General features: G+C 39.5%; 1 protein-coding gene across 1 annotated transcript; it reads left to right on the forward strand.

Annotated features, from left to right (window-relative positions):
• The first annotated feature begins 1811 nt into the window (after window positions 1–1811).
• On the forward strand, window positions 1812–2720 carry RTL4 (retrotransposon Gag like 4). Its single transcript, XM_055337487.1, has one exon. It carries the CDS (start codon window positions 1812–1814, stop codon window positions 2718–2720), a length of 909 nt encoding a protein of 302 aa, XP_055193462.1.
• Window positions 2721–12404: the final 9684 nt, after the last annotated feature.

Raw genomic sequence — 12404 nt, forward strand, 5'->3', positions numbered from 1 at the left:
TTGGGGATTGGGACCAAGTTGTTTCTTATGCACATTAAATTTTGAGGAAAGAGTGAATGACTTGAGAAAGGCCAATTACTAACCTTCATTAATTAATTAACATCTTACATTTCAATGACACCTAACTGGACTAGCAGGAATAGACTCATTGATGGGTCCCTGGAAAATGGAAAGGTAGACTAACCAGAATGGTGAGATATGGAAAGGAAGGAAGAAAGAATATGACAGTATCTCCCTATCTTGGCCATATATGACAAAGAGCCTCACCAAGGGTATTGTTAGCTGCATTGGAACAATCTTGGGAGTATCTCTCTCTCTGTCACTCAGAGAACCATCTACTATCTCACTGATACCATAACTCTCTGAAGTAAACAAGATAGTCATCCTCATTAGATGAAAGAGGAAATTGAGACCCAAATTAGTTCTTTAATGTCATGCAACTAATTAATGCCAAGTTTCTGGCCTCCAATCTTATACAATTTCAGTCTTCCAGTAATCTCTTCCACAGGTCCAGAGAGGAAGACCCATCAACTAAAACCTAGAGAAAAAAATATTACATTCAATGATGCACATTTTTGCCCACTAGTGGCCAATGTAAATACAATTAAATGGTATGCTACACAAGGAAAGGGCAATTAGGGGAATTACACTGCAGAATAGTTCAACTTATATGCCATATATTTTAGGTTTGTTTTTAACTCTAACAGGTTGCTTCATTCTTATTATCAGTGCAGGGATGATTACTAAACATTCTGATCTTTATACTTTTAAGAATATTCTGTTCCTGTTTACTAAATTCCCAACTTCACCTCTACATCTTGCCTATGGCATCTTAAGCATCTTCATGACAACCAAATGTGACCTTAGATAAGGACTAGGAATCTAGAAAAATATGGATTAACTACCCCTACAGCCATCAGATCACTATAGCAATGCATGCTGGGATTGGAGCATTGAGGTTCAAGTCCAACCAGTCATTATTTCAAGTAGGTCAACATGCTCTCTAGAGCAGCTTTTCTCAAATTTCAGTGCATATTTGAATCACCTGGCAAATCTGTTTAAGTGGAATAGTAATTCAGGAAGTCTGGGGTGGGACCTGAGAGTCTGCATTTCTAACAGTCTCCCTGGTAATGTTGATGGTGCTGGCTCCCAGATTATATTTTAAGTAGTAAGGGGGCATGAACCATCATCATGCTCAAGTAACATGTACAAATGAGCACATCTGTGGTCCTGAAGGAAGTGCTGTTTTCAACAGCAGTACTGATGAGTGTGCCAGCTCTGATATTAAGTAGTTGTGTGACCTTGGGCAAACATCTTTACCTTCCTGGGTCTCTGTTTTCTCATTCATGAAATTATGAATTTGGCCTGGATAATCTCTAAGATCACTTTGGGTTATAAATTTCTTTGATTTTCTGATAAAAAAGAGGTACTTTAGAATCAAAGTCTTAGTTTGAGGGCAAATTTCTCCTATATTACAAAGAAAGGGAGTAGAGAGAAAAATCTATTGTGACTTTTGTATTTGCCTTCTTAATTCCAAATCCTCTATGTGTCCTAAGGTAATTTATCACTTCTGAATGTGCAGAACATTGGCATTCTCCATGAGAAGAGGCAACAGTGAATAGTGGACAACAATTTTGCATCTCTCGAATTCAGCTCTCAGCATCCCTTTGCAACTGTTTTATAGGTAGCAGTTTTGGCTACTTACTCATGACACTATCTCTCTGATGATAGAGGAAACCCTACTGTCCACACATTGGTTTCCAGTACTGGCAATTAGTTCTACCTAGTCTGGCTTGATTCCAGAAGACCCAATGGAGAAGTACACAGAATCACCGTCTACCTTGCAAGTAGAGCATTCCTCCCTTCAAGTAGAGAATCTGATTCTGCCACCAGAAATAGAGCATCTGACTGAAGAGAACCCTGATCTGAGGGGCCAAGTCATGCCAACCCTGACCACCCCAATGATATCTGTAACGTGTTTACTTGAACATCTTTCTCAGTTCCACAGTGACCCTGCCAGTATCTCAGGATTTCCTGCACGGTTGACAACTCTCAAGTTCTCCAATCCTGCAGATGATGTCCAAATCAAGTTCTTTTTTGACTACCTTTCTCAGCAGATGGAAGGTTGTGGAGTCATATCCGGGCCTGACCAGAACACTCTGCTAAAACAGTATGAGAAGTTTGTTCTTGAATTCCAGCAATCATTTGGTGAGCCTATAAAACAGGAAATAGACCCTCTGAACAAAGAGGATAACTCCTCTTCTCAGCAGGATGCTTCTACTTTCCAGCTCCTTGCTCAAAATTTGATCTGTAATGAAGCCAATCAGAATGATCACTTACAAGAAGGACTAGCTGATTCCATCCACAATGAAGTGAGTGGCACAGATATGATGAACAACCTTCCAGACCTGATCACTCAGTGTATTCAGTTGGACAAGAAACGTAATGACAGGCCAGAGCTTCTTCAGTCAGAGACCCAGTTCCCAATGTTGGCTTCCCTGATCCACCACCAAGCCTTTTCCAGCCCCACAAATCTGCCACCCAAGGAAGAACCTATACAGTTGCGTGGAAGCCAGCCACCTCTCACCCCAGCCAAACGAGCCCGCCAGCAAGAACCTCAGTTGTGCCTCTACTGCAGCCAGGCAGGTCACTTTACAAGAGATTGCCTCGCCAAACGTTCTCGAGCCCCAGCAAGGATAAATAACTCAACTCACCAGTAAGAGAGCAGGTCATTTTGCAAAGTTATATCCCTCTTACCTCCAGCCTTAGATTTATATTCTGCACTAGCATTTAAAATACAGGTGGGGAACTATGATACAACTTAATAGACAGTCCTGAACTCATGTACTTCTGGGAATTTAAATAACTAGGTCTTGTTCATTTGCTGACCCATCACCAAACCAAACCGAACTCAACAATAATGTGAACAATTCACTGGCACTTCCTGCAGGTGGTACCAAATTCCCAAGAGGATTGAAAGTCTGTAGGCAAAACTCTGGCCAGTCTGAGCCAATGAAAACAACACTGGAAGTTCCCTGGCAACCCCATTCCCTCCAATGGGTGAGATCTGGGTTGAGTTTGTTAGCCTAAGTCTCCTGTGCCTAAGATTAGGCCCAAGACTTTCACCCTCACCCTCACTGGTCTGCATTCTAGTTCCCTGTTCATTTAGGAATCCTTGGTTGAATTCCTAATTGCATTCCACATCCTACCAGGCTGGAACCTGCTCCACCTATTGACTGGAGTCCAGCTTCAACACAAACCAACCTTCATGGAAATACAACTCTACTACCATTCCATACAGTTATGTATTTTGTTGCCATTTAAAAGACTTCTGCTTGCTCAAAAGACCCGGATCTCTTAGCTATTGACAAACCAGATGGCATGGCCATTTGAAGACTCTTATTGGAACTGTCGGTCCACTTCCTTGAGAACTAGCCTTTCAGGCATGTACATATTTTTAGCCAAGCCCTACTAATTCCATCTTTCTCCCCACTTCCTCAACAACCTACTTTATGCTATAGCATGGCTAATGGCCAAGTCAAAATGGCCAGGTCTAGGATAATGACCTCTGATAAATATGAATGAAAGTTGGGGAAGGAGTCTCATCATAATTATGTCTACAGCCTGTCCTTGTTGCCTTACCTGGCAGGTAAGGGAATCTGGTTAAATAAATCTATACTGAAGACTTAGGGTCAGGCCCTATAGTAGTTTTTGACTCTAGAGGCTTCAGTGTGGTCACCATTTGGGATCACAGCCATTGATGTTAAGTTGTATATCCTTATGGACCACCTCTGGAGACCCTTATCTAGTTGAGAATTGTGAAAAGTAAATAATGGCAGACAACTGTCTGAACAATCCCTTCTGACAAGTCCTGGGACATGGACATCAACACCATTGTTACATAAATCTTAATTTGATTGAGGGGTTTGATTGCTTGTGTTGTGCTCTTGGCACACATCAGCTCTATGTATGGATTCTTAATGCTTCTGAATGAAAGTAGTGCCATGCTTGAGACACAAAACTCTCTATAATGTTAAGGATAACTAGTGACAATTGATGTTTGCTAGTAATAGTCAGTCCTCTGTTCCTTGCTTCTTGGTGTGGATGTATGTCCCCATAATTGATTTTAGATTAAAAGAAAGATCAATAATTCCTTATTCCCTAGCAGCCATCAAGACCTCTCAGAACATGAAGTGTCATTGTTCTTTGGCCTTGTTTCTGGGGAATTATGCTAACTTTGACAATATTTAAACCCACTTAGGCCCTTACCTCTTTCATCCAGTAGCACTAACAAATAGATCATTTTTCCCATCAGTGCCTCACTAACCACTGTGCCAACCCTTATTTGCATTTACAAGGGGTCTCCTTTATCAATAGCTTGCTATACATTCCACTTTACTCCACATGTTCTCATAACAAGGAAACCTGGATGCACATATTCCAATTGTGCCAAGAAATTCTCACTGCGGTACTGGGATTGTATGAAGGCCTCTAACAAGTAGATCTATTTAAACTTTAAGTGTCTCTGGGATTACTTGGAGGTATCCTGATCTAGCACCCCCAATTCTGTAACAAAACAGTAACCCGTAGCCTCTAGTCACTTTCCTTACTGACCCAAGTATGGTCTCAGAATGCTGATGGGAATCATTCAGTTGGCTTCATCACCAATCTTTCTTATCTTAAGGACATAATTTATCATTATGTGCTCTCTCACAAAGATGCATTACCTTATTTCCTGTTTGGACCTTCCCTCTGCAGCAGCATCACCTTCTTCTCCAAGAAATCTTCAGATTTCACAGCCTCTCAGAACAGATAATTCATTTTGGCCTATAAATCCCCCCATTTCAAGAAACCCCTTGTTGATGAGTTCCCAGTCAAGGAATTCTTGTGCTCTATGTGATACAATTCAACAATCAGAATGATCATAGAAATAGGATACTGGGATAATGCTTAACTGTCTACTAGCTAGCAACCATTTTGTTTACCTCTTCCAAATTTCATTATAAAAACACCATCCACTTCAATAGAATAAACTCATTATTTAGTATAAAGTTACACAGATGTTTTTCTAAGAACTTATACCAAATTAACTTATCTGAGAGTGAAACTGATTAAAATCTACTGAGAACAGATGAGAGGTAACCTACTTGAAGATGTAGTCTGCAAAAGGCTTGAGGAGTCCCCAAGTCCAACCAAGATTGTAGTTTAAGGAAGGCAGATCTGCTATGTGATTGATGCAATCCAGCAAGATAAAATCTAATCATTTTATGATAAGTCTGAAGAAGGAATTTTTAGTGATAGAATGGTCTTCAGAGAATCTAGAAAGGGGGCAATTAAAGAGTCATAGGGCATCGGTAATCTCTAAACTCAAAGAGGGGATGTTGATTATATATGATTTACCAGGTCCACATACAGTGGGGTCCACATAAAGTGAGATGGCCATTAAGATTGCCACCTAACACCCTTGCTGTGACCCCATGTAGAAGTAATCTGATTGTAATTATGTTCCCATATAAACTTTGTTATGGGGAGAGAACTCACTAACCAGCTGACATGGAGTATTCTAGCCTATTTTGCAGTTAATTCTCATTATAAGTAAATAAATAAATATAAATTTGCTTTTGGCTTATACATCAGTTTTTTGTGGGTTTTAATAGCATCAGTCCTCCAGAATCTTTTTTTTTTTTTTTTAGTCCTCCAGATTCTAATCTACCACTGAGTGCACTGGAAAAAAAAAAGATTCTCACTATACAAAGTCAGCACCACAGTGTGAACCATTGTGAATTCACTGAAGATTGGCCTCCCTGGGAGCTTTACATCAACAGTCATCCTCCTTTTATTCTTTCTCATTTGTCTACAGCTGTAATAAAATTCCAAAATGTTTATGGTTTTTAATTCCTGCAGTTACCTCTGCTCACACCCAGAACCATGATACCTTCCATAAGTAATTACTTCTTATAATACTACACAGTTCACCCTAACCATTGGAATATATCGTCATGGGTAATAACATAACACATGACTATGAGCCCCTGACAAGCATATTTAAAGAGGGAGGAATGTATAATTGTCCTTTCACCACCTCTAATCTGTCCAGGTGGCAGCACACAGGACCCATGCTGTCACTGCCTTTACCTCTATCCAGGATGGTAAAACAGATATTACCCTTTTCTTGACTTGGGAAGATCTTTTCCATCCAGCATCATCTAGCCTATGACCACAATAGTCATCCCTGAAACAAAATAGAGCATATAGGGTATACTAGCCTCTTGGCAAATCTAATACCACATGCCCTTGAGAGAGCTCTGGGAACTTAAGTCATATTTGTAAAGCCTTCTACATTGGTGGGTATGTTTTATTGCCTCCCTATGAAGCTTCAGGTCTCACTTGGCCAAGAAAATGGAAAATCCTTCAAGGGAATATAGTGTCATGGATCTTCAATATCATCTTCATGCAAGATTCACTACACACATTTAAAAAAAGAAGTCCCAGAAGTGAGTTACACTATTTAGCAGAGTCAATAGAAAGATCTTGGTACACAGACCATGCTGTCCAGCCATTGCTTGCTGCTATAAGTTTGAGCATTTATGCACTAAATTGTCTGTATTACTTTTTTGGTATTGGCTTTGGTTCTTGAGTTTACTTGAACCTGCTTCTTGCACGCTAATTTCTAGTATATATCTAACATTGCACTGGTTCTCTTATTGGTCCAGTTCCACCAATTCCATTTGCTTCATAGTAACTCAGTGGAGAACCATGTAGAATTTCAGTTTTCCCTGTGAATGGAAGACTCATCCCTTTGGGCATAAAGTCTAGCTTTGTGTGCATCTAAAGAAAGGGAACTAGTAGTTGGTGGATGCCTACTTTGTACCAGGCCTTGTGCTGAGTAATTTAATTTGTTAATGATACTCATTTAAGTTCACATTACTAAAAAATAGAATATCCATTTCGGCATTTAATGCTCAACATACCTTTATAAAGTCAGTGTGATAATTAAATTTGAAGATAGAGGGCCCTCATACATTCACCCATATGAACCATTAATCTCTCCAGATGCCCTTTCCAAATCTTCTCCAGCTCTGCTCTGTATTTAGTGAAGGACAATCATTACAAATGCATGCAGAATTCCAGGTGTGGAGACAAAACAAATTTTTATAAATTTATTTTTTATTGGTGTTCAATTTGCCAACATATAGAATAACACCCAGTGCTCATCCCATCAAGTGCCCCCCTCAGTGCCCGTCACCCAGTCACCCCCACCCCCTGCCCACCTTCCCTTCCACCACCCCTCGTTCATCTCCCAGAGTTAGGAGTCTCTCATGTTCTGTCTCCCTTTCTGATATTTCCCACTCATTTTTCTCCTTTCCCCTTTATTCCCTTTCACTATTTTTTATATTTCCCAAATGAATGAGACCATATAATGTTGAGACAAAATAAATTTGAACAAAATAATTTTTAAAAACTTACTGATGGTTTTAAAAGGCATCCAGTAATTCTGGGGAATTTTTGGGTTTCATCAGTATCTTGAGAGAAGACTAATTGTGGACTCTTCTCTGAAAGCTGTAATTCTCTTTCCTAAGTTGTAATTGATGACACAAATCCCACTACTCTAAAAATATAGTTGGAATGTTTTAATAAGTATGTATCCTTAAAACAACACTACCGTGTTTCTTCCCTCTCACAAGATTTTCCTATAGTTTCTTCCTACTGACATTCATAATAATAATAATAATAATAATAATAATAATAGCTACAATTTACTGACTACTTACATACATACATGCCGGGCATTATACTCTGATTTATGTGCATTTTCTCTTTTAAATTTCACAATTACTCTCTTAGATATCTTTTATTATTATTTCTAGTATGCAAATGAGGAAATTGAGGTGTAGGGTAATTAAGGAAATTATCCATGGGCACAGAGCTAGTGAGTAAGAGGCAAGACTCAAATCCAGATACATCTAAAAATAGAGCTCATATTCCTACATAGTACATTACTTATCCCTCTATAACAGAATTTGACAATCTACCGCCTGTGTGCCAAACCCAGCCTACTGCCTGTTCTAAAAATAAAGTTTTTTATTGGCACCCAGCCAAACACATTTATTTACCTATTTTCCATGGATGTTTTCATGCTAGGATATGTATGGCCCATTAAACATATGGGCCTTGCTTGCCTTTTTTAAAAAAAGTTTCCTGCTAACTATCTTGCCTTTTTTTTTAAAAAGTTTCCTGACCTCTGATCCACAACATTTTGAAGTAGTAAATCAGGCCAGCCTTTGGGGCATCTCACTATTTATATTTCTCCTTTCAGATGTCCTATTTATTCTTATTTTTTCTTTCTCATTTCTAAATTAACCCCATATTCATGATAAAACCATGGGATTTAGGGGCACCTGGGTGGCTCAGTCAGTTGGGTGTCCAATTTAATTTCAGCTTGGGTCATGATCTTGGGGTTGTAGGACTGTGTAGGGCTCTGCACTCAGCACGGAGTCTGCTTTTCTTTCTCTGTTTCTTCTTCTCCCTCTCTCTCTATATATATCTATGTTGCTCTATCTCTGAAATAGATAAAATCTTTAAAAAAAAACTTAAACAAAACAGTGGGATTTTGTAGAGGCTTGTAAAGGATGCTTTAAAAAAAACTTAAACAAAACAGTGGGATTTTGTAGAGGCTTGTAAAGGATGCCTAAATAAATAAATTTTATTGGCACCCTTTTATCAACATGCATACTTTCTGCATCAAACAACTCTAAGAGATTGTCTAGGTTTGGTTGTGGGGGGCATTTGCTGTTTACCTCCCCAGCAAGCATTTTACCTTTCCAATGGACCCTAATTTTCATATAGAGACTCAATTTCTTTCCCACTTCAGTCCACCTTCCTAGCTGGAATTCCACCTCCAGCCCTGAGACCCAGGCCTAAATCAATGGTCACACAGCATTTGCCTGACTATACTGACTACTCCAGGTGTGGACTTGTATCCTAAACTTACAAATCAGAGTGAATTTTATGGCTTTTCTTGGAAATGTTGTACAAGTGCTCTCATTTTTTTCTACTGGAATGGGATATGGAAAGATATAGTCTGGAATACTGCTGGCAGCCATCTTTAAGTAAAAGGAGAATCCATTCACGAACTCAGACATCCTGGGGGCACCTGGGTGGTTCAGTCAGTTAAATGTACAACTCTGATTTCAGTTCAGGTCATGATCTCAGGGTCATGAGATCAAGCCCTGCATTGGCTCCACACTAGGCATGGACCCTGCTTAAGATTCTCTCTCTCCCTCTCCCTCTGCCCCTCCCTTGCTGTCTTTCTCTCTCTGTCCCTCCCTCTCTCTCTCTCTCTCTCTAAAACAACAACAACCACAATACAGACATTTAAAGAAAGCAGAACTTAGGGGTAGGGAGAAACTAAATCCTGATGATGGTTTTTGAATCACAAAATCTAGCTATGCCTGATGATGTTTAGCCATGTAAGCGAATAAAATCCTTTTATAGAGGCATATTAAGTAGAATTTTCTGTGTTTTGAAACCCAGAGTCATGATAAAATGATTTTCCCTATGGAAACTATGCTACTTTTAGCCTAATATATCAATTCGAGTAATCAATGCCTAGTAATGGGGTGGGAGGAGTCTTACATTGCAGTGATGGTATTGGGCAATCTTATGCACTCTTTCCCGCTTTTAACACTCTAATACAGAATCTTCCAGCTTAATTCCTGAAGGATATTTTTCCTGGATGTGGGACTTACAGTTGATAGCTCTTTTCTTTCAGCACTTTAACAATCTTGTGCCACTTTCTTCTGGCCTCCATAGTTTCTGATGATAAATCTGCTGTAAGTTGAACTGTTACATCCCCCCCCCCATATCCCACTCTCAGCCAGGTGTTATTTCTCCCTTACAGAATATTTTCTTCTGTCTTTAGTTTATAGAACTTTGACTAAGAAGTGTCTTGACATGAATTTCTTCAGATTTATCTACTACTAGCATGTCGATCTTTTATTTTGAACCCAGTAACTTCTAAATAAATGTGACTCTCCCTGGGAAGAGTCTACATTAAGCTTTGTCATTAATTTAAGACCAAGTATAAAGACATGTATCACCCACTGTGGGATTCATGTGGTAGCCAGGCAAAGGTCACAGAAAGAAGAAACCTGAGCTAGGGAAAGTAAACTTCCCCCTCTGAGGGTTTTGCTATTGGCTTTAAGTACTTGGGGACCTGACCTTTAATCTCGTGTTGATTGCTATTGAACTGACAAGAATTTTGAGCTGCCCCACAGTGATCTCTCACTGACTGAGGTATCTACCCTGTTTATTCTCCTGAGGTTAATCTTAAGTAAATCAATGGAAGTGGCCATGTCCAGACATGCTGGCCTGGGAGCCTCTGTACAGTAGCATTTTATTAATACAATTACATTTCCAAAACACAGCACATTATTCCCAGGCTAACATAATAGTCCCTGAGCCCAATTCAGTGTTGAAGCAGGAGAAATGGTTGTGAGCCTTAGAATATGTTTTCTATATCTTTTTTTTTCCTGTCAAAGACTGGGAGGCTGGCTTTTATATGTCCTCTAGATTTGAATCTAAGCACTATCTTAGTAATTTAGACTTGTTGTGACAAATGTTTTAGGAATATAACTTCAGAGGCAGTTCCTTTCCCTAAGAAAAATTAATGTGCTATGTATCTGTCACAGGTGGGAATTTTAATAAAGTTACTGTTCATTTGGAGAATGTAGACAAATTAATTTTTGACAGCCTCAAGGCTGGTAAAATTACCACATATGTCAGTGCCTATTTTTGATATATGGCCTTGATTAACACCCAGATGCCTAAGGATCCAGGCAGTAAAAAGTGAGAGATGAGGTGGAGCCTGACATCTGCATCCCTGCCATGGCTTTATTTGGGTTGACAGGTTATATATTTCAAGCAGTTGATGCACAATGAGAGCCCACTATGTGCTAGGCATGGCAGGGAGGCAGAAATGGCTAAGATAAGGCCCTTGCTTACAACATGGCAGGGTGGATGAGACCTTTGATGATGATAGGTATACTGAAGAAAGTCAGAGAAACCTTTAACTGAGTGTTTACTGTTTGTCCAGTACTCAGTGTTTTACAGACATTATCTCATTTACTTCAAGAACCCTATGAAGTATGCATTTCTATGCCCATTTTGCAGATTCAGAAACACATTTAGAGCCAGCAAGCAGCAAGTCCAGCATCATACAACCAAGATTCACATCTGGGTTTGCCTGACTCCACAGCATCAATTTTTAACCACTGTGATATAAATAACTAAACCACAAGACAGGGATCCCTGGGTGGCACAGCGGTTTGGCGCCTGCCTTTGGCCCAGGGCGCGATCCTGGAGACCCGGGATCGAATCCCACATCGGGCTCCCGGTGCATGGAGCCTGCTTCTCCCTCTGCCTGTGTCTCTGCCTCTCTCTCTCTCTCTCTCTCTCTCTCTCTCTCTCTCTATCATAAATAAATAAAAATTTAAAAAAAAGATTTAAAAAAAATAAAAAAAATAAACCACAAGACAGCCCATAAGACAAATCTGGAAGAGATCTCCAAAAAGCAATCAATTCAAGTGTTTTTCAAACTGGAAGGACTTGGGAGTGATGGAAGCCAATTAGAGATCCTAAAACTAAAGAATGCCGTATGGCAGTGGAGAGGCCAGCACTGTTCTCTGAGAATTGATTTAAGGAGCAAGGCAAGGTAGCTTTCCTTTCTGTTTCCAGTGCTCTTTCAAGGTCATCTTCTCCCAACCAACAAGGAGACTGGAATTCACATACTTCAAAATACTGGCTGATGTCAGCACTCCTGGAAAAATCAACTTTAGATTTGAATTTGGCAGACAGGACCTTTTACCTCATTTCTATCCATTCTTTGGACAATCTCTTATTAAGCAGCTATGGACAAAGCACTGTGTTAGCCATATTTAGAAAAAAATGAGATGAATAAGACATGGTCCCTATACTCAAATTATTTTCTAAGGTACGGGTCAACACATTTTTTCTGTAATGATTCAGATAGTGAATCATTTAGACTTTGAGGGCCCATTAATATCTGTTACAACTCTCAACTGTGCCATTATAGTGTAACATTGGTCATAGAAAATACATAAACAAATGGACCAACAGAATTTTATTTACAAAAATAGGCAGTGAGTGGGAGTTGGCTTGTAGGCCACGATTTGCCGACTTCTTTTCCAAGGCATGGTTCTTAACCTTGGTTATACATTAGAATCATCTGTAAAAGTTATAATAAATGCTGTTGTCTGGGTCTCACTCATAGAGATTCTCATTTAATTGGTCTGGCATAGGGCTTAGACCAGGACTCTTAAAGATCTCAGATGATTTTAATGTACTGATATTATTAAGAACTACTGCTTTAAAGGAGAACAGAC

The sequence above is a fragment of the Nyctereutes procyonoides genome, unplaced genomic scaffold (genome assembly GCF_905146905.1).
Source record: "Nyctereutes procyonoides isolate TBG_1078 unplaced genomic scaffold, NYPRO_anot_genome, whole genome shotgun sequence".
Taxonomy (NCBI): Eukaryota; Metazoa; Chordata; class Mammalia; order Carnivora; family Canidae; genus Nyctereutes; species Nyctereutes procyonoides.